The sequence below is a fragment of the Cryptotermes secundus genome, unplaced genomic scaffold (genome assembly GCF_002891405.2).
Source record: "Cryptotermes secundus unplaced genomic scaffold, Csec_1.0 scaffold27, whole genome shotgun sequence".
Taxonomy (NCBI): domain Eukaryota; kingdom Metazoa; phylum Arthropoda; class Insecta; order Blattodea; family Kalotermitidae; genus Cryptotermes; species Cryptotermes secundus.
The window spans coordinates 210,381-233,658 of NW_019745078.1; the positions used below are offsets into that span (position 1 = coordinate 210,381).

The following is a 23,278-nucleotide window of genomic DNA, read 5'->3' on the forward strand; positions in this document are numbered from 1 at the left end:
GGCAGGGCCGTGATGCTGACCACTCACCACCGTATACGTCTTCACGGCGTGGTGCTTGATGAATTAAATCCAAGGATAACTTTACCTTTAACGTTTTATGACGACATTTATGGAGAACATTGGTATAAATTGGTATTTGGGGACCAGTATCTGCCGCCAAGGCTTTTAAGAGCAGGCCGTGGGCGTAACCGACTAGACCCCAGTTGAGTCGAAATGAGTCTCATTCAGCGATATGCAATAAAGGCAGATAGCTTCACTCGACTTGACGCGGCCTGCGCAAAGTGACAGCAGCATATAGGAATTGTATGCCAAACAAATGATTCTGCTTATGTAGCATCTTGATGCGTGAAACTGAATGGGGTTAGACCGCACGCAACTTACAGACCTACATTCGCAGTTGTTATTACCACGAACACTTAGCCAACGCTGTTTCGAAGAAACACAGAAGTGTTACGGAACTGACGGGAAACCGAAATCTTCCGACGTACATTCGTAGCGTTCCACAGTGTTCACTGCAGGTCTTCTCAAGGGACGTGCTTCTTGTTGTGTTAGTTATTTAGAGAGGGTGGGTTTCCCCATGCACCGCGACCAGTTTGATCTATTGTGCTTCCCTGTATGATATTCTACCAGTCTCTATACCCTACCGATAAATGGTGCGTACCATCAGTCCCGCCGAGCAAGCGAGTTCGGCCACTTGCTTAGCGGTGTCTATAATGCTTCCCCAATCTATCAGAGGCCTTAGAGACTATTGTTGGGCGGGAAACGTCCTGGAATTTGGCTCAGTGATCCCCTTTGGGGATATGAGGTTCTATTAATAATGTTATATTTTAGCGTCCTGTTGCACTGATTTAAGTCCATGATTTATTTTATCCGTCTTCTAGTGCATACATTGGGGATAAATAAATGTATGCACTAGAAGACGGATAAAATAAATCATGGATATGAGGTTCTTTTACATGCCGTAAAGTTACGACACGGGACACACAGCTTAAAGTCCCTCCCGGAGGACTTGTTCGCAGAATTTTTCCGCCCTTAATAATTCGACGACCTCCGCCGGGTATTTGAACCCGCGTACTACGAGTCATGAGGTGGGAACGTTACCTCTAGACTACGGAGGCCGCTTTCTTGTTGTGTTAGTTTACGTTTTTTAAGATGCACCTGTAAGGTCACTGTGCTTCCCAGGCATGTTGGTTGCTCTGTTATACGATTCTGACGTGCATTTTTAATGTGAATTTCCACCATACTTATTTTTTTTATAACTGTTTCAGCCATCGATTCCGCTGTGTGTCCACTTGAAGACTGACAGGGAGTGCTCCTGTATATTGTAGTATTGTAGCCTTCTGGTTGCAGTGTGACACATCAGGCGAGAAATGTGTGACAGAAGAATGCTTTATGCAAGTTTAATCGGGAATTGCCTTAAGAATTTGATTTGCCAACAACGGTATATTTTCTGGGGTGTAACGCCGTATAGTTCCATGCATAACCAGATAATGCGCCGTTACAACCCAGAACACAGTAATTTTCGCTTCTGAGAACACTTCAGATCTAACTCAATATAGTTTATTTGTACGTAGACGAAGCTACTCCACGACTTTGGTTTCCACGCATTTCTAGATGTGTGGCCAGAAACATATCGTGGTTGTATAAAATTGGGAACACATTTTTGCGGCGTAACATTGAGATACCAGATCTGATTCCAAGTTTCATTAAAGTTTAAACGCTCTTGGTTTATGTTCGTTGATATTTTGTAACATGTAAATGGAAAATTTTATAAACAATTAGAAGATAAAGTGTTGTATGGTTCGACGTGCAAGACAAAGTGGTAGGTGGTCGGAGCAGTCTTGTCCATACAAACAAATTTAGATCTCTTGCGAGTATGTCCGAAAATTACGTGGATCGCCGGTAGTTGTGTGTTTTACCGGATTGCCAGGAAATTGCAGGTGACGAACAGGATGTGGAGTGGAGCGAAGTCCAATCGTATCGAGAAAAACTCAAAGTCCAGTCTGGTAGAAGATAGGATGGATTTATTAAGTAAAGCGACGTACAGTCGAACAGACCACTTACACAACTGACTGCTGACTGCCTGACTCCTGCCCTCGGGAGGAAGCTTATATTCAAAGTAAAATAAGCATTGGCTCAAAGGAATGTGTTTTGTATTCCTACTCCTTTGGCCCAATCGTAACCCTTCAAATTAATAACATTTATCTCCCTTTCAATCATTGAGTATTGCTCACTGACGCTTTGTTTATACAGTGTTAGTGTGAGGGTCAGAATGAAACAAATTCAAAGCTTTATTTACACTTTTAAACTGTCGAAGGGTGGTCAGGTTTATAGCTGTGTGTGTCTTTACTCTGTCACGATCCCAATACTAATAAAATATCCTGTGGCATGTTAAGGGTTCGTGCTTAACGCACTGCAGTGACAGCAGGCTATTTATTAGAGCGCTCGCTGCCTTATATATTTTTGACAGCCTAAAGTAACAGGGGGCTCTGTTCCTTATGACAAAAGGATATATTGTTAAAGCATCAAAGATATTTGTTGCACTTACGAACGAGATTTTTATATGCTCGTAGATTCTGCAACCAATCGTGGGCTGTTTACTTTTTTCTTTACACACGTTCTGTGCGCTTTTTAAGGTTTACGTTTTACGTATTTAGTTACAGAAGTTATAAAAGTAAGTAAAGGTATCCCTGTAACAGGCCGTGGAAGCCCATAGTGTTGAGAGACGTTGAGGCTCCCAGATTTTCTAGACAGTCGCCTCATAGATGGCGGTAAGGTTGTCAGCCTTACTCGCCGGCAGAATATTCCAGGTACTCATTTCTGTTAGAGGCTGAGTCGACCCCAGGACCATAGTGCGGCTGGAAGGATTAGGTAAATTGAAAAAATCCGTGTTGAAATAATGACACATAAACACTAAGTATAAAGAAATTCAGTGAATAACCCCTCGACGTCACCTCTTCTTTGCTGATCGTCTCTCGAATGACGCAATAAATGCAGATTAATCTTTGACATGAACTAAAATACCGTTTTGCATTATATGGCAATGCACAAACATTCTACTGCATTACATAAATTGCTGTTACATTGTTTACAGCTATCGTGCTGAGCAGGGCTTCCCTCGACCTCGGGCCTGGAGACTGCTAGAATAATACCTTAATTAGGCCATACTTTCAAAATCATCCCGCCGTGCGACAGTGTTTAATCTATCCAGTTGATAAAGCGGCGTTGAATTAACAAAGAGAAGTATGTACGTATGTTTACAATCCTACAACGTCAGAAAGAAGGCATGGCTGTAACCACGTAGTTTGGAGAAAACGTTTATGGATATAAGTTTTCATTTGCGTCATTGAAGATTGACGTGCTGCAGAAAGAGAAAGGATAGCATAGAACCAACCAGACGTGACGTTACAGCACGTTCACTTAAAAAGAGGATGAGCTCCGTGCCTGGCAATCTGGCGGGTTCTGTGTGAGATTGAGGTTCTCGCAGTGGTTACTGTGAAGATTACTCTCGTCTCACATGTGACGCCGTATAGTGTGGCAGAAGTTTACCGAAGTTTGGAAGGAATGTGTTGCTTCCGTCTACAGCAGCGATTTTTCAATCGGTGTGCCGCAGCACACTGACAAAACGCGAACGGTTGACAGATGTGCCGCAGAAGTTTGGTGGAAGGTCGAAAAGAAACGAGAAAAAAAAAAATCCGTAGAAATCCATGATCAGAATTATTTTTAAGAATAACGCAGTGATTAGAATTTTAGCTGTTGAACTTTTAAACATAATCGTATTCTTTTTTTTTAATTAGAAAATCTCTGCTTTAAAAATTTATGGTGTGCGTTGACAATTGTTCGGTGTGCCATGAGTTAAAAAAAAAGGTGATAAACTCTGGTCTACGGGCTGGAAGATTAAGCCAAGCATTGAAAGGAATGGTACGGCTCGCGCAGGGCCCCTGTCCCGGCCGTCTGTCTTCATATCTGTGCCATTTTCTTCCACACTGGTTTAATCTTCTACCCTTTAGATGAAGATAAAAAATTCCTCCCGAAACGTCGGCTGACTTCTGCCAGACTAGGTTGCATTACATCTCGAAAGACACTAATCTAGCTGGGCTATTTTCCACACGTTCACCAGTTTTAACGGAAATGTATTTTTCGTCCAATTTAATCCATAGCAGCATCACCTACATGCCGATTTCATGACGTTTGTTTGGTCTGTTGGGCTACAAATCTCTGTGAAATTGCCACTGAATACAGTTTTTAAGATACGTTTCCAATGCTTCTTCTCGCTAAAATATGCAGTAGTGTGTGAGAAGAAAATTCTTGTGGAGTGGTTTAGGCCTTTTATGTAAATGTGATTATGAAGTAGACCAGCGACTTGTTGTGGTGCCATATATTGCGTGTTTTGTCTGCTCGTAACACCGTGGGGAGTGGCACGCGGTAGCGTAGTTGGTTGAGGCCCTGTGCTACAAGCCGGAAGGTCGCGGGATCGAATCCCAATGAGGTCATTGGATTTTTTCAATTTACTTAATCCTTCCAGCCGCACTATGGCCCTAACGTCGACTCAGCCTCTAACAGAAATGAGTACCAGGAATTTTCCTGTGGGGTAAAGGGCGGCCGGCGCGTAAGGCTCACAGCCTTACCGCCATCTATGAGCCGACTGTCTAAAACAGTGGTTCTCAACCTTTGCGAGACCGTGACCCGGTGTATTCTTTTTTTTATAAGACGAAGGTCCGCTACCGGGCCCCGGCCTGGCGGTTGAGAAACACTGGTCCAGATGTGGGGGCCTCGACCTCTCACATCCCTATGGGCCCTCACGGCCTGTTACAAGGACAGCTTTACTTTTAATACCGTGGTAGCAGAACCTGGAGGTGTGGTACCTCTTGTACCACAAAAACCGCCATTGGAGACGATCCTGAGTTCCATCCACTTGCGATTTTTACAACCTGTGTCTTTTAGAGCCCCCCTTTTTATTTCGTCACATGTGTTTTCTGTGCATACTTCGTCTGTTCTGTCCGCACCACATTTTCAGCCCATCACGACTTCCATATTTCAGTACTCCAACAACACTAGGTGGCCTGTTTGAATTACGAAGTTCCACATTATGTAATACCAAAATTCCTTGCTTAAATACTTAAATCTGCTTAAGTACTCGTACAAAGGCACTTGTGCACTTCGCTTCCAAACACCCACAACTAGTGTTCTTCCTTCGAAGTTAGATACCACTTTTCGCGTTCTTATAATACAGCTGACAAAATTATCGCTTTGTGTATTCTAGTGTTACTATTTTGGAAAGAAGACAGTGACAGTGGTTATGGTCATGTTACTCGTCTTGATGCATCTGTTACCGTCACAATACCCGCCCGCACGTAAGTGCTCGCTCTTCATTGAACACATGTTCACAAAATTTGATACTGGGGAGTTGTCGACATATTCCAGTTTTGTTCAAAATCGGGCTGACGCTTTTTATGCAGATGTCCACACGTTTCTGCTTGCATTACGAACGTAGATCGCTAATTATTAAGCAGACTGAAGTGAACATAAGTTGTAGAGAAAAATGAAACGTATTGTATATCCAGTTCACTCTTTCTGTAAGTCATACAGTTTTCGAAATACACAGAAAGCAGTGAACACACCAGAATGTTTACGGTAAGCATAGTTTCTTTCTCTGTCTTGGTACTTGTTTAAACATGAGATGGTCATGTGTGTTCAGTATTCTTGTTCTTGGTGTGCTTCGCGTTGTGTTTTCCAGATACAGTATATCCCATTCTTCTGTTCGGTAATAATGGTTAGAGCAGGATTGTGAATTTATGCTAGATGTGTATCCAGAATTACTCGGTGTCTGTGGGGGCATGCTTCAGAGTGGAGTAGCCTACAGCTTTCTGCTCTAGGTTGTTTCGATTATACAGAAATACACGCGAATATAGAGACACTTTCTGGACCTTTCTCTGTATATCTGAAAGTTGAGGAAAGTTGATGAAAAGCACTGAAGATAAAAAATTGACATTGCACAATAACACCTTCGTTCTAAGAATCGGATATTAGAATGAGGAAAGTTGATGAAAAGCACTGAAGATAAAAAATTGACATTGCACAATAACACCTTCGTTCTAAGAATCGGACATTAGAAAGCGGCTTTTGTTCATACATTGATAAAAGTAGTTATGAGAGGCTGATTAAATATTGTCACATGTATTAGTGACTTTAGATGGAGTTTGGATTAGGTGATTGGACTTTACTAACACCTTATACAGTCAGCTCGTACTTACAAGAAATACAGCCCTGTCGCTGATTTACACAATTTACAGTTCACCGCTACACACGCAGTAGGGTTCTCAGTCTTCACTAGTCGTATCCTGGTAACGGAATTAAAACAGTCTCACTGTGACTAAACCTTCTAATCACACACTAAGTCTTCACAGGCTGACTTCTAATTCTTCTTCAACTACTAACTTCCCGTGTCTCTCTCCTCCCGACAACTGACACAGTTCTCATTCTCATACTCTCCCTTGAACTCCATTGTATTCCCATTCTCTTGGTTCTCTCTATCACAGTCAAAGTTACTTTCCGACTGGTGGTTTACCGCAAATCAGTTCGTCTTTTCCTCAGGCCCCTTGAGGTCCACGACCAGACTTCTTTCTTCCCCAACTGAACTGGCTCATGACCAGATATTCATTAATGTTTGACAGTTACGATCTTGTTTTTTTGTGGGGAGCCCTCTCTGACGAGAAGACGGTCTGTCATTTGTACAAGCTGCTGGCCCTTGCCAGAGCAGTCTTTCTCGGGTCAGTATTTATTACTGTTTGGCAGTTACGGTCTTGTTTTTGTGGGGCGCCCTCTCTAACGAGAGTACGGGTCTGTCTTTAGTATGTGCCATTGGTTCTTGCCAGCGTAGTCGTCCTTGGGCCCGAGTCCCTTGGGACTCGCGACCATATCTTACTGTCTCAGATTTGAGACTTCCCTTTTTGTCGCTTCCTACGACTCGCAGGGTCACGGTGGAGGTATTCGACCCCGCCTCCACACTGGTTAGTATCTAATCAAAGTCACAGTTACTTTACGACTGGCGGTTTACCGCCAATCAGTTCATCTTGACACCAGGCCCCTTGAGGACCAGTACCAGAGATTTTTTTTCCAACTGAATTCTTGCGGTAGTAGCCCTTATGTAACGTCCCTGATGAGAAGGTGTGGTTGTCTGTTATGAATGTGCTTGGCCTTTCGTCAAGTACGTATTTCGCACATATAACATGTTATTGAAAATTCTTCCTTTTGCTCTACACACAAGTCATCTCAGTACAGGCTTGACAGAGCAGATCATGCGTAACTTACATAGCTTATGCTACAACGGCAGCTTAGTCATTTGAACGGTCGCAAGCTTCACCACCGTCAAGTCTAAGCCTCTTATATTTTCTGTGTCTGGCTTCACTTTGCCCTGTACCGCGAACATGTTCATTCTCATGATTTTGTATGACTTCTGCTTGTCACCTGTACAATTTTGTTATATAATCGTATACATACGGAAAGTTGAAAGCTGTGTGCAACTCGCGGACCGGTGCGCGCCTTGGAAAATTTGATTACACCCATCATTTTACATGATTGACAAAGGGGATATTCTGACCATTCAGGGTAAGATGAGCCTCAGGGACCTAAGTCTATGAGAGAAGTAGATTGCCTGAGTTTTATCTTCATTGATTTTTATGTTCCAGCGCTCACACCACGTCTCAATAGCACTGGGACCTCGCTGCAGCTTCACCCTCATTGCGGTCTGTCACATATATACAGGTGTCGTCAGCAAAGAGACCTAGTTAGACACCAGGGTTTTGGGGCGTATCATTTATATAAATACTGTAAAATGTGAGGGACGGGACGGAACCTTGTGGCCCCCCTGCTTGTATATCCTTTGGCGTAGACATTTCACCTTCGACTGAAACTCTGAATTTTCTCTGAGAAAGGAAAGATCTAATAAGCTTGATTAGACTTATCGAAAATTGTAATGTATTTAATTTACATAGCAAACCAATGTGCCATGTTGTATCAAAGGCATTTTCAATATCCAAGAATACAGCAGATGTAGACATGTTATTGTTGAAATTTAAGGTTACCTGATCCGTAAGCCTCATACATTGAAGTGTCGTGTTATGACGGGCACGGAAACCAAACTGGCTTCCATTAATCGGGCCCCTTTCTTCAGTGTGCCTTTGGACTATTTTCAGAATAACTTTTTTCGAATAGCTTGCCTATTGTAGACAAGAGGCTAATTGGGCGTAAATTTTGAGGAAATTTTGGGTCCTTACCGAGTTTCGGTAACGTTATAACTTTTGCTTCATTCCAAGGCTTTGTACATTGGAACAGCCGAAGGCAGTGATTAAATAAGTATGTAGATGTACCAGTGGTCTTGGAAGATGCCTAAGGCATTCGTTTGGAATACCATCAAGTCCACAAGTCTTTCGCAATTTTAGTAAATTTGTTAATTTATGTATGTCAAATGGTCTTACTGTTCCCGACGGAGTTCTGTCTGCAGATGCAAGCAGAGCTTGGACTACAGTCTCCACCTGTCGCACATGGGTTTCGTCCCATAGGTCATGAGATGTGAATTGATTTTCTAAACAATCCGCTATCACGTTGGCTTTCTCCTCCGCGTGATTTGTTATTTCTCAAGGTACATGAACAGCGGTTGGTGCCTTTGGTCCATCCCTTTTGATAAGCTATTCCACAGTAGGCCACAGAGCTTGAGGTGTGACCTCACAGTTCCCCGCTTTTGTTTCCTACCGTTCTGGTGCCTTACTAGGGGTCATTCGTCTGATCGTTTTGGCGACCCAATTGGTGACATTTTACATGCTGGATCCAGGGTTACTTGCCACAGTTCCCTTAACCTCCGCATATGTTTCAGCATACTTTCCAGACCAGGTATCAAAGTCAAGTCACATTGCGACTAACGGTCAGTCAGTAAGTCTTGGTGTCGAGTTCCATCTGGGGCTCATAACCAGATATTTATTACTGTTTGACAATTACGGTATTGTTTTTGTGGGGCGCCCCCTCTGGCCGTTGCCAGCGCAGTCGTTCTCGGGTCCGAGTCCCTTGCGACTCGCAACCGAATTTCGTACTGTCTCAGATTTGAGACTTCCCTTTTCGTCGCCTCCTACGACTCGAAGGGTCACGGTGGAGGTATTCGAGCCTGCCCCCACACGGGTAAGGCCAGAGACCAAGTGTCTCAAAGTCAAAGCCAAAGTCACATTGCGACTGACGGTCAGTATCTAGCTACAGACTGTCGTTATATAGACTCCTCACAGATCACACAGAAAACACCTTTCATTCTTGTAGCGTATTGTTATCGCCGCGTGTTTATTTGTCTGATATCCAGCAACGAATGTCCTATTGTTGAGACCGTAGCTTCCCGTAGCTTGCCACGGCTACGCCCGCGCTCCNACATTCCCGAATGTTTTTACCGAGCCGTTGCCTAGCAGTGGTCATATTCGTCACATGGTTGCGCTCGCGAGTTTCTACTGAAATTTCCAGCCTTCGCCATGGGTTCAGAAAATGAAGTATATATTGGATAATGCGACGTCTGGTCAGTGGAGCACATTGCGTCCGGATCTGTGACGTAGTTGCTGCGATAAATACGCGACTTCGTCAGCAACGTATCCTTCACACATACTACAAATATTCTGAAGTTGTAAATAGTGTAAATTTGAGCTACAACTCTCATTCTGTCTTAGTCTTGTTTGGTTTGGGATTTTACAAGTGTTTTATCAACTGCTGATGCTGTGGCGTCGACGAAGATGGCAAGATGAATATGTATAGTTGAATGGAGATAACAATCTAGTGTTCCGACATTCGCTTCGAGAGACCGAAAAAAAAAACAACAAGGAAAGCCTGTTAAGACTGCCAGGACTGGAACCGGGTTCATCTTGAATAGGAATCAGTCGCATGATCGCTTGAGACATTCTGAATCTGATGTGCTGGATATCATACACAGTGTGTCCAGGTTCTGTTAGGACTGTGTTCATTAAAAATACAAGACGTGAATTATTTTCAAAATTTCACTCTTTTTATTCAAAATAGTCTCCTTCTGAATCAGTACATAGCTGGAATCGATTGAAAAGTTTTCGAAAACAGTCACTGTAATCCTTTTGTGGAATCGCATTTAAAACTGCGGTACATTCCCTTTGGATGTCCTGGATGGTGTCGTGACGGTCTCCTTTCATCGCCAACTTAACTTTTGGAAACAACCAGAAATATGCTGGAGCCAAATGTGGCGAGTACGGAGGATGATCAAGGACTGTGATCCCTTTTCTGGCCAAAAAATCGCGTACTATCTTCGATTTGTGGGGTGGGGCATTGCCGTGGAGGAGCGACCAGTAACCTTGCTCTCGATATTCAGGTCGAATTCGAAGCATTGTCGCCCACAAACGATTGAGGACTCCGATATAATAATCAGAATTCACTGTTTGACCTTCTGGCAAAAATTCCTTGCGAATGATTCCATTGGAATCGAAGAAAACGGTTAGCAGTGTCCTTATTCGACTGTTTTGCATTCGCACTTTCTTTGGTTTCGGCTTCTTTGGGCTCAGCCACGCTGCACTCTGCCGCTTTGTGAGAGGCTCGTATTGAAAACACCATGTCTCGTCACCAGTAACAATCGATTTTGTAAGTTTTGTATCACTTTGGGCCGACCGTCACATGTCTTTACAGTGTTCCACTCTGGCATGTTTTTCATCGCCTGACAGCGCGTGCGGTACAAACCGCGCGCAGACCTTCCGTTTGCCCAAATCCTCGGTCAAAATTTGATGCACAATACTTTTTTGTATTCCCAGAAGCTCCTCGATGAGTCTTGCAGAACTACATCTGTCTAATGCAAGGATTTCAGTCACTTTTCCCACATTTTCTTCAGTGCGACTTGTTCTCGCCTTTGATAAATGTGTAGCCTCTTCAGTGTCCTCCCCACCGTCACGAAATACAGCATACCATCGAAAAATGTTCGAGCGACTCAAACAATCACTACCATACACACTTCTCATCATTTCGTACGCTTCTCCGCCTGTTTTGCCTAACTTCAAACAAAATTTGATATTGGCTGTCTGTTCAACCGCCATTTTCCGACGAGCGTCGGAACAGTACTGTTACATTCAAGGTCAGAACACATGATGCAGCGATGCTTGCGCTTTGAAATTATAGACAGCCTCAGCTGAAACTTCAAGAATCTGAACGCCACAACTCGCCAACAGATGGCATTGCAGGGCAAAAAAAAAAAAGAGTCCTGACGGATCCTGGACACACAGTTTAAGACGGCGATAATTGTGAACCCCGTTACAGTAATGCAGATAAGAACAAATGTCCTGATGTTCTTTCGAAAGATAGAAGTCAGACAGGGTGTTTAAGAATTCTATACTAATATTATTAGACCTGTGAGCCGGGATAGCGCAGTCGATATAGCGACTGCCTACGGGCTGGACGAACGGGGTTTCGGAGTTCAAGTCCCAGTAATGTCAAGAATTTTCTCTTTTCCACCTCGTCCAGACCGGCTCTGGGACCCACCCAACCTCCTATCCGACAGGTACGGGGAGCTCTTTCCCCGGGGTAAAGCGGCAGGGGCGTGAACCTGACCACTCACCTCCAACCAGTGCCGAGGTCAAGAAAATGTGGATTTATACATTCACGCCCCCATACGCCTTCATGGCGTAGTGCTTAATTAGTTAAGCATAGGGACAGCTTTACCTCATTATTAGAACTTTTTTAATGTTTGCTTTTAACCGAATGTAGAACAGGGCGACTTCCCATCGCATGAAAATGCTTCGTTATTTAACGATGCTGTGTCAGCTGCAGGTGTTTATAGATTCGAATGAGAATAACAGTAATTCGTATCCTGTATTACGCTACAGCCCTGTAACCTATGTGGAGGATTGGGAAATGACGCAACACCAAAGGAAAGCCGGTGTCCATACCGAGATTCGAACAGAGAACCCCCCGATTGCGAAGACGGGTGGTAAACTAATGCACGGTATTGGTAAATAATGTCAATTGTTGCATTAGTATTTAGATTGTTTTGAGCTTTGTAACAAAGCTGATAAGACTTCACGGGTTGTAAAGATATTGCGGAAACACTCGAAAGTACTCTGGGTATCCGTTCTCCTTTTCCAAACCATATAGAAAAGGGTACCTAACCTTATACTCAATGAAACGTGCCAAGGGCATTTCACTGCTGGTTCCATAAATCTGCCTATTTTGGGAATATTCTCGCTGTAAATTTGGCCACATGCCATTCTGGACGTGGTTAGAAATGTTGCGCGTCCCGACGAACTACGCGATAGATTCTTGACTGTGAGTTTGTAAACAGCGTTCTTCTTCTCTTCATGTGGATCATCACGACGATCACGACTGTTCTCTGTATCATTGCCACCATTCCCCCACTCCTAATATTAACAACACGGTAGGTGATCATTTCTTAAGATTAGTTGGCGGAGGCAAGGTCAGCCAGTTGACTTGCTGTCAGCTGTGGTGTCGGTAGTCGACCTTGCAGTCAGACGTCTGGCTCTGTGGGTGTTCCGTAGTGCAGTGCATTCACATAACAGGAGTAATCTTTATTGAGAAGATTAGGCAAATATACGAGCAGCAATGGTGATCAAGGATGCTTCAGAGTCAGTGGCGTTGAATGGGAAGAAGGATCATTTGCTAAGAGGAAATGCAACATACGAGTAAGTTGACGTCTCAGTCAGGCTTTTAAACGAGCACCAAGATTGGCTGTTAATGTTTTTATCTCGCTTTGTCCGTATTTTTCTTTCGGTACTTCCTGAATTCCCCTGTAAAGAAGAAGGTGACGTGAATATACAGCTGTCAAAACAGTTAAGGTATACCTTGTTGGAACACAGTCTGCTGTTATAACAACTTATCGTTCTGTCACTGATAATACGAGCCCACACCATGTTGTCTGTAATGATCAGGGAGGTTTGTCGTGACAGTTCACGGTATTTTCACCATCGTGAAAACCTCGAATTTCTCCGTGATATTTTTCAAATAGTTTCAGTTAAAAGCAGAGATCACGGGTAGGTACCTCACCCACACCACCCCAACGCAAGATATGCCTGTAAACATTGATAGATTCTTTAAAAAATTAAAACGAGGCTTGGCTTACTTCGCGTAGTAACACGAGACTGGTGTTTTGTGTGCAGCAACTAACAACATTGGTTAGTGGATGTATTAGATTACAGTTTTGTTCAAAATAATAGTTCGGATTCAGTTTGTGGTAGTAACAAGTATTTTATTGGTACAGTGTTTAGTTTGTTTTAAAATTAGGGGGAGAAAGAGATGCCTAGACCTTTCAGCAAGACTAATGGAAGAAATGGCCTTTTGGAACAAATTCCAATTGACAATGGGAGCCTTCCAGTATGACCCAGAAACAAAACTACGAAGTCCCGAGACAGAAAGCCCAGAGCCTCCAAGACAGAAAGAACAGCAAATGTCACAATGAAGTTGTGATTTATGTTGATCAGTTTTTAATGAAAGAAGATGACCGTCATGAATTCGTCCCTCCAAAAGAAACGTTCACCCAAGTACCATTATTTTTTGAGCGTTTTAAGCCAGTGCATTGGTCAGAAAAGAGCAAATAGTATTTCTCTGTACATGTGAATTTTGCATCATGACGTGCCTTCATACTCAAGATCTTTCGGTGAAACAATTTTGGGGGAGGGGCTTGAAGAAAAATATCCATGATCGATGTTCGGCTGGCATGTTCCCCAACTGAACATCTCGGTCGCATGAAGAGGCTCAGAGAAATGTGACAGCATACTTCAGGAACATAAAAGGAATATTCATCATCAGTGTATCGAAGCATGGATGTGTTTAAACGAAACATATAGTAAAGTTCATATACTCTATATACACATTTGTCTATTTTGTCGCCACGGATGGGGTAAAGGTGGCCGCAGCTACTTGTTGTGAGTCACCTCCTAGCGAATCTGTGGAGGCCGGCGATGATGAACCTTTATAGTTCTGGCGCCACCCAGCCGGGGAACATGAGACTATCACATGGGCCCTTAAATGGATCTTTGCTTCAACAAAGGCGGTCAAACAAAACCCGCGACAACTTTGCAGCACAACACTTTATTTGACTGGTTAGTTACATTTAAACTTGGGACGATACAAAGTCCTTTGTCTTTATTATATGAGAGCCAAGCGTTGCCTGTCCTAGAACAAAGAATTCACTCACCTGTCGCTAGGCATGACATCATACAGTAACAGTCGTTTTCATTGGTCATACAGTGGGAAGTACCTCTGTGAAGTCCCTGGCTATATGTTCTTGTGGCTAGGCATGACATCATACAGTAACAGTAGTTTTCATTGGTCATACAGTGGGAAGTACCTCTGTGAAGTCCCTGGCTATATGTTCTTGTGGCTAGGCATGACATCATACAGTAACAGTCGTTTTCATTGGTCATACAGTAGGAAGTACCTCTGTGAAGTCCCTGGCTATATGTTCTTGTGGCTAGGCATGACATCATACAGTAACAGTAGTTTTCATTGGTCATACAGTGGGAAGTACCTCTGTGAAGTCCCTGGCTATATGTTCTTGTGGCTTGCATCACACACTACAAACACAAAGGGGAGCCCCTAGACTATAAATTTACTTATAACATCTCGCCACATTGCATTATATGCTACTTACTGTTTGTCTTATAGCGTAATATAACGCGTGATAACTCACGCAATTCCCTCAAATTCATATTTGAGTTTTGTGAAATGCAGTTGTTACATGAAAATATAAATGTATGTATAAAATTGGCGAAGTATATTACTACAAAGGAGTAATCGGTTACAGCTTTATCGCCATTACTTTTCAACTTTGTTGTAGAATATGCCATTAGGAAGGTCTGGGAAAACCAGATGATACTGAAAGTAAATGGAACACATCAGTTGCTGGTCTGTGCTGATGATGTGAATCTACTGGGTGATAACATGAATAAGACAAAGAAAAAACAAACTTTAATTGACCATAGTAAGGAGGTTAGGCTAAAAGTAAACAGGGAGAAAACTAAGTATATGTTGTGGACGCGCCATAGCTCAAGCGGTTAGTCGCTGGTTTCCCACCGCGGCGGCCCGGGTTCGATCCCGGGTCTGGTCAGGTGGGATTTGTTGTGGACAAAGTGGGCGGGGGCAGGTTTTCTCCGAGTACTTCGGTTTCCCCTACCAATCTTCATTCCACCAATTGCTCCACAATCACCCTCACTTATCATCTGGGGCTGGTACAATAGGCCAGAAGTGGCCGCAGTACAAGGGACTTAGTCCCACCCCACTAGCACAAAATATGTTGTTGTCTCATCACGAGAATGCAGGAAAATCATGACATGAAATAGCTAACAGACGTTTTGAAAATGTGGTACAGTTCAGATATCTGGAAATGAGTACTTACGAATGTGTTCGAGTCCCGATGAGGTGGACTTTTTCAATTTACCTAACCCTTGCAGCCGCGCTATGGCCCAGGGGTCGACTCAACCTCTAGCAGAAATGAGTACCAGGAATCTTCCCGAGGGGGTAACGGGCGGCTGGCACGTGAGGCTGACAACCTTACAAACAGACCGCCATCTGTGAGTCGATTGTCCAGAGAAAATGTGGGAGTCTCACAACCCTATTGCCCTTCACGGCCGTTTACAAGGATAGCTTTACCTTTTTAGTAATTGTGTCGTTTATACGTTGCACATAAAATTACCCAGTTTCAGAACATCATTACAGTTGTGGCTAGTTACATCAGCGGTATGATCTGCTAAGTTGTTTTGTTTTCACGTAGACTTAGCAGGAAATGAGACAAAAAATCGAAATGTCATGTGCCATGTGGAGTGGCAGGACTGCTATGTAATCATCCCGCACTTATTTGTGATGTGGTGTACAGACGAAGCGTCATCGGTACCTCTACGTGAATACCAGCGTGGTATCCTCAAATGAAATACGACCGCTTCCTCAGACGCCCTTCATGACTCATAATTATTGACATTATCCTGCACGTAAACGTACAGCATTTATACACATACTTTATATTAACCAACTAAAATTGCATTTTGCAGTTTTCTGGGAAACGAGTTTGAGATGTAATCTGTTGCGACGGTACTGCTATGTTGATAACTTTATTTATTTAGGAGACTTCGGGGGGAAGGGGGACTGAATACGCTTTCATCAACCAACATAGTAAAATGATTCCCGTTAGTGGAATATGAAATAGAGGGACTGACAGACCCACCGGAGCAGAACCCCAGGTACAACACCGCTAATGCCAGAGCCAACCAGTGGACCGGAGGCCGGTTAGATCCACTACCCATCCTCATAACCTATTTCCCGAAGAACCACTTCTCGCTCCTCCATCTGGCCGAGTTCCAAGAAGCTTCTGCAACCTGTGTGTGTCTTGCCTCCCCCTTCCGACCTACATATCCAGTCCCAGCCCATCGCAGCCGCGCAAGATGTCGCCGTCCAAAAGGTTTGACAGGACGACGTCCTTAATTTGTGGAACAGACGTGGGAGCTGGTTGATTCGTGTTTCAGAACTCAGTTTGCACTGATATTATTTACGTAATTTCGGGGTTCTTAGGACTGACAGTTGTTACGGAATGTCTCCTACGCCAAGAGGAGAGTAGCCTAGATACTGAATTATAACTTTTGTTATCTGAAACATTCGAAGAACAGGGGCAGATTATTATTGCTTAGAATATGCGTGGAGGGAAAAGAATAGTCATGATGTTTGTTCTCTCAGCCGTGTTCTTGACCCACGTAACATGAGTTCACTATATTTCACTCTCCGGAACCAATTCTTTCAGTATCTTCATGGACAAATCTTTCGTTTTCAAACAGAATAATTGGATCATTTGCATATCCGAGTGATTGTCTTCATGAATAAATATGTGAATTCCTAATTAAGCAGTTCTGTCTATTCCAAATTAAACAGTCAGTTAAAACCAGTAGGCGTATGGAAATCGGCTTCTGGTGTCATCTGTCGAGTTTAGGTTGTGTATTGGATGACCCCCTCCCAGCAGGCACACACACGCATACAGTTGCAGTTTTTCAGTTCGCTTGTCTGTCCGTAAGTTGAAGGCTGGCGACAGCCTCTATTTAACAGCTTATACACGTCCCACAAACAATGGTTTGTTGATACCTCATCTCTCCATAGGTAGTGATCGAGCACACAATGCGCGTTAGTGTTGATTTCATCGTTTATGAGTCATAAACCCATATTGTTGGCATAATTTAACACTTCAAACACATTGGCTATCGAAGACTTTGGTGCAAAACGGATATAGGCTAACTCTGTTATTATAAACATGTTGGAGTTAAGTAAATTTTGTGAAAGTTGAGACTTTCACGATGGCGAAGAATGATATTGTGGCCTGTGTTATGGCACCATGCAGTGTGATAAAGTACTGCCTCCATCCTCAGGATGTAACATTTACCATGAAGATGGAGGCAGTGTGTTCCACCGAAACGTTATTGCCACCTGCCAGGTTATGTGGTATCATAAAACCGAAGACCACAGTATTAAATAGGAACTTTATAATTTATTTTTATTGAACCTGGATTCACAGTCGTGACGTCAAATCCACATCAGGAACAGGGATTTTACTCTCCGCCATCGTGTACATGCCGGCCCTGAGACTTACCCGGTCTACTTAATTATATATTTATCGTTTGTTTAATGACGGTGTCAGTATCTCAGACTATATACCGTCGAATGATAGGATGATAACGTGAGGAAGGAAGCTTGATTGGAAGTGAATCCCGGAATTTGCTTGATGAAACTAAGGAAAACCACGCTAAACCTCAGAATATCGTATTTCATTGCTCGACAGTTATTTAATTCATGAAACTCTTACTGCGTGGGGCCATGGTTGTAGATAATTAATTGATCAACGGGGATATATACTCATAAAATTGTTATAATAATTAATCGCATAAGTTTGTGTAAAATAATTAGTTAATGTAGGTCATAAACCGGTTCTCGAGTTGTATAATATGAGAGATCTTTGCATAATATTAATGAGCCGTGTTGATTTTTAACGATTTTGACTGATTTCAGAGCCTAGTTTACAGAAGACCATAAATAGATTTCTACACGAATTCCATAGTCATTTCACGCATTTTTAATTTGATATGGAGACTTCTACTGATAGTTATTAAGCAGTTCCAGTTTTCAGAAATAGGCATCACGTTGTCACATCGTCGGTGTCATAATTGGCAGCTTCATCTCTGACCCGGCAAGTGGTTAGTTACAGTGTACCGAGGGCCGCGCCATAGCTCAAGCGGTTAGTCGCTGGCTTCCCGATCCCGGGTCTGGTCAAGTGGGATTTGTGGTGGACAAAGTGGCGCCGGGGTGTTTTTTTCCGAGTACTTCGGTTTCCCCTGCCAATCTTCATTCCACCAAATTCTCAATCATCATAATCACCCGGGACAGGTACAATAGGCCAATCAGTGGCCGCCGTGCCGAGTGCACCCAGTTGGACTCCAACCCCCAGTAAACTAATTTAAAAAAGAATTACAGTGTACCGAAGTTTAGCCTTTTTTTTAATTGGTTCGTAACAAAGCATTATTTCCGTTACACCATAAGTGGAGTTTTTCGTGTACTACATATAATGAACGGTTAATCAGATTTTTGTGGCATTCGATATAAGAAATCGTTGCGTAGCATCAGTCGGCCCTTTAAATTTTTAGCCATATTGGCCAAATAGCCTGTTCTACGTGAGGTCATAAATCGGCATTTCCGTGTAAACCCTATACCAAGCATGTCCTACACGTCGATCGCGGGACGATTTTTGGTCGATCTCATAGGCCTATGAGGAAATTATACGTGAAAAGCATGTAAATATAGTATGATTATATTAAGATTTTGAAGGGAAAATACGTATTAAAGTACTCTGTGCTTTCAATGTACGTTGCTTTTACAACAAACATCATGTGTCGTGTTATTTTTACCAATATTTTTGCTTAAAGCGAGGTACGACGATAGGAGGGGGTGGTAGATCACTGGCAGTTTTGACACTAAAAAGTCGATCACAACGCGTTTGAAGTTGGACGTGCCTGCCCTATACCATAAACCGTTTTACATATTTCTGTTATAATTCGATATTATACATTGTTATGCTCCAGAAATACGATTGACTGTCATCAAATACGTCTTGTGTTTTGCAGAAATTCCAATTACAAACTGGCAGCCATAATCTTAATATTCTGTCTAAAAACACCTTTGAGGGCGCGACGTTATCAGATGGTGACGTAGGTCATTAGTCACCATTAAATTGTTACTGATTTTAGGCTTTCGCGTCGTTAATTATTGATGTTGATTCCATTCTTGAACTGTCTGGATGTGGGCGATGTTGCCGAATTTTTGGAAGTGTATACTACCTCCGATACGTCGGAACATGGCCCACATCCAAAGGGTATAACAACCCAAGAACGGAATTAACACCAATTAATAGGTTTTATTTTCAACATACGATGGGACTCGAGATCGCCATACCGGAACTGGATATCTCGTTGGACATGGGATTTCTCTTGCGTTTGATTGCCTTTTCAGTGTAGATGATTTAGTCAGAATATAAACTGCAAAGAACGGCATTGGAAATTCTGTATACTGCAATCTGAAGTACACCCTTTCCAATGTTTTCAGTATTTTCTTATACCGATATCTCCTGGTATACATGTAGTCTGTATATACAGGGTTAGCCTAAGAGAAATAGAGAAACTTTCAAAGTTTTACAGAAAGAAGAGTTTTACTAGCATGGCCGAGATACTTAGTGGTTTGAAAAGTACGCCCTGAAGTTTACATGGGCAAGTTACAGGTGTTCCATATATGACTCTTTTGTAACGACGAATATCAATTCGATAGTCTAGTTCTTCCCAAACGCTTCTCAGCAAGTCCACGTCAACAGTCGCAGCAGCTACTGTGATGCGTTAAGATCGTCCACACTTGTGGGGATGGGACTATAATCAGTTGTGTGTTATGATTAATACGTAGGTAAGTCAATAAGTAAGTTACAAATGGATATAGAACTTAAAGAAATAAGAGTACTGATTTGAAAAGTGCTTTAATTTCTCAACATAATGTCCCTGTATATTGAGGTACCTTTCCCATCGTTTCACAAGCCCCTGAAAACCAACAGCATAAAATTCTTTGGGCTGATATCGTGTTCACACGGCATGGCCTACCTCATAATGCATGACAGGTTCCATGCTTCCGTTGAATGGCCTTAACGAAGTTTCCTGAGGATGTTACAGTAGGAGTCAGCATTTACGGTTTGTCCTTGAGGCTGGAATGAGGTGAGCAGTATGCCTTCGTGATCCAAGAAGAGTGTGAGCATCACTTTCCTGGAGGATGGTGTTACCTTAAACATCTTTGGCAGGCGACGCAGGATATTTCCACTGCATTGACGCACGCTTTGTCTCGGGCTGGTAGTGGTGAACCCACTCCATCACCTGTGAAAATTCGGGCTAGCATATCGTGTCCTTCATCGTGGTAGCGATTGAGATGCTGTAATGCCAGACCCATTCTTTGCATTTTGTGTTGTGGGGTCAGCATGCGCGGCACCCGTCGTGCACAGACTTTGTGAAAACCTAACCTATCATGCATTATGAGGTAGCCCATGCCGTGTGAACACGCCTGGTTCCGACAGCAGCCCAAAGAATTTTATGCTACTGGTTTTCAGGGGCTTGTGAAACGATGAGAGAAGTGCCTCAGTGTACAGGGAGATTATGTTGAGAAATAAAAGCATTTTTCAAATTAATACTCTTATTTGTTTAAGTCCTATATCCATTTGTAACTTACTTATTGACTTACCTACGTATATAGCTAGGTAACAGTTTCGAAGTGGCTCTCCTTCTGGTGTAGTGGTATTATTAGCCATTCCTGCTGTAGAGCTTGTTGCGAATCGGGTTTAACTCCAAAACAATCATGATGATCAGTGCCATATTTACAGTATATGTACATATTTTGCGATCAGTTCGAAATTTTAAAATGTTGAACATATATCTTCCGAAACTGATGCAGAACAGTTGTTTTTTTTTTAAGCTTTCTAGTTTAAAATTTGCTGTAGATACAGCAGTTCAGATGTTAGAGTCCGCGAGTAATTGTAGATTTTCTTCCTTCTGTTGCAGAGTTTTTCAACCCTTTTCAAGTCACGGCACACCGAAAAAGGCACTCAAATTGTCAAGGCACACCAGTTTTTTACGGAGACATTTTTATTGTTTAAAAACGAGTGATAAGATTGCTTTTAAAAGTTCAAGAGCTAAAATTCTAACCATTATGTTGTTATTTTTAAAAATAATGTCGATCATGGATTTCGACGATTTTTTTATTCTTCAGTTTTCTCTTCTCCTCCCCCCCCCCCCCCCCCCCNCCCCCCCAGAATATCCACCAAACTTCCGGACATTTCACTGACCCAGTGATCTCCACGTAGCGTGTCTTTTGGGATGGCGTAGGTCTGCTTATCCAGCAGTGCGTGCTGATTCATTAATTCTGATAGTAACACGATTTCTCTTCGACATATAGGTGACGTATGACGACCATAAGAGCACTGCACTTGCGACGCGTCACAACGTATACGTGCAGGTCATCCGTTTCCTTCAAGGTGTGCCGCGTTACGGCTTGGCATTTCCAAGCGAGTCTTCCCTTACTCGTATCAGGCGACTGAGGGAGTCGGTGTAATGCGTCTGTTTGCGGCCTGCTCGTGCCACACCAGTAGGTATAAAGCCACAACGACTTGTCTTTAGGGCATATAAGAACTCATTTTATGCGTTCCTTGCACCCCGTGAATAAAGTAAGCGCATAATGAAGAGGTCATGTATGTGTTTTCTTGCATTCCGCCAATCAGCGCCACTGATATAAATTAAATGAGGCGTTCGACGTCTACACAAAAGCGTTGAGACAATTTAGTTTCGGTCCTCCTCAGTTCACTACAACCCGCGATTTGTATATATCTGTTTTATCCAATTTCTGGAAAGCGGGTCATCATTCAGAAAATGGGCTTCGTAAGATCAAGCGTGTGCTTTTTTAAAAATTGCGTTTTACCCTAATCATTTAATGAAATCCAAAGAGAAGGGTGTTAACACTGTAACACTGTTGATACTTATGTCAGTAGTAGACCAAACGGGTTAGCTAAAGTTTCAATGCGTCATTTGTATTCTGTGTGATTCAAGCCCAAGTTGCGGCATGGAGGTGTTTGCTGCTTTTGCTTAGCCCTTGCAGACGATCTTGGCGTGGGCGACAGCTTTCTGCCTAGCCATAGGAGCCCACGAACCAACTAACCATCGACAGTGGATATGTTTAAAGTAAATCAAATATAAAGTCTAAAAGGTGGCATTTAGAAACTTTATGACCTTCCTGCTCTTCTTTGGCGCCGGGATAGCTCATTCGGTATAAGGATGCGCTACAGGCTGGACGGCCGGGCTTCGATTCCTGGCAGGGCAAGAAAGATACTTCTCTCTTCTCAACAGCGTCCAGATCGGCTCTGAGGCTCAGCCATCCTCCCGTGCAATGGGTACCGGGGCTTTTCTCCCTGGGTAAAGTGACCACTCATCTGCATTTAGTTCCAAGGCCAAGAATGGTGGAGCTGTACCTCCACTCATACATCTTAATGCCGTGCATAATTAAGCATAGGGACAACTTTACCTTATATTTTTATCACAGTCTTGTTAAAGCTGTAGAATTGTTTAAAGGCAGCGTGCAATTTGTGTTCAGATTTGTGTATTATATATTTCATATATATTTTCTTTTTTGCATTAAGAGCCTTGTGTGCAAGGGTACCTAAAATACATGTAATAATTTATTATGAGATAGGTTAATAAAGTGTCGTAGGGAATATAAGCTGTATACAAGTCGGAAGGTCGCGGGTTCAAATACCGATGAGGTGATTGGGTTTTTTTTCAGTTGACCTAATCCTTCCGGTCGCAATAGGGCCCTGGGGTTCACTCAGCCTCTAACACAAATGAGTAACAGGAATTAAGTAAATAATTTTCCTGGGGAGTAAAGCGCGGCCGGCGCGTAAGGCTGACAACCTTACCGCCATCTTTGAGCTGATTGTCTAGATCATGGGTCTCCAAACTTTTCGAACCGCGGGCCACATTAGGTAATTCAGCACTTTGAACGGGCCGGATAAAATGAGAAAGTAATAACTCTAGGTATATGAGTTTTATTGAAAGCACAGAATTTCATAAACTAAATACAAANAATATTATCATAGTGTGACATGTTGACCCTCCCACCCCTCAGCGGTAACGTAACGCTCGCGGTAATAGGCGAGTAATAACCCCGCAATGCGCAACGCGCGGTGACG

General features: G+C 42.9%; 1 protein-coding gene across 5 annotated transcripts in view; it reads left to right on the forward strand.

Moving 5' to 3' along the window:
- The window catches only part of LOC111874812 (cytosolic purine 5'-nucleotidase), a 73,097-nt gene that overhangs the window by 14,822 nt on the left and 34,997 nt on the right, over window positions 1-23,278 (forward strand). The window contains exon 1 of one of the 5 annotated variants that reach the window (XM_033755609.1): window positions 12,300-12,409. The exons of 3 other annotated variants lie outside the window; for them this stretch is intronic. In XM_033755609.1, coding sequence (XP_033611500.1) covers window positions 12,333-12,409 — 77 coding nt within the window. In that variant the 5' untranslated portion in view covers window positions 12,300-12,332. Of the gene's footprint in view, window positions 1-12,299; window positions 12,410-12,460; window positions 12,675-23,278 lie in introns of those variants that run through there. One more of the 5 variants, XM_033755608.1, reaches the window with a different exon arrangement.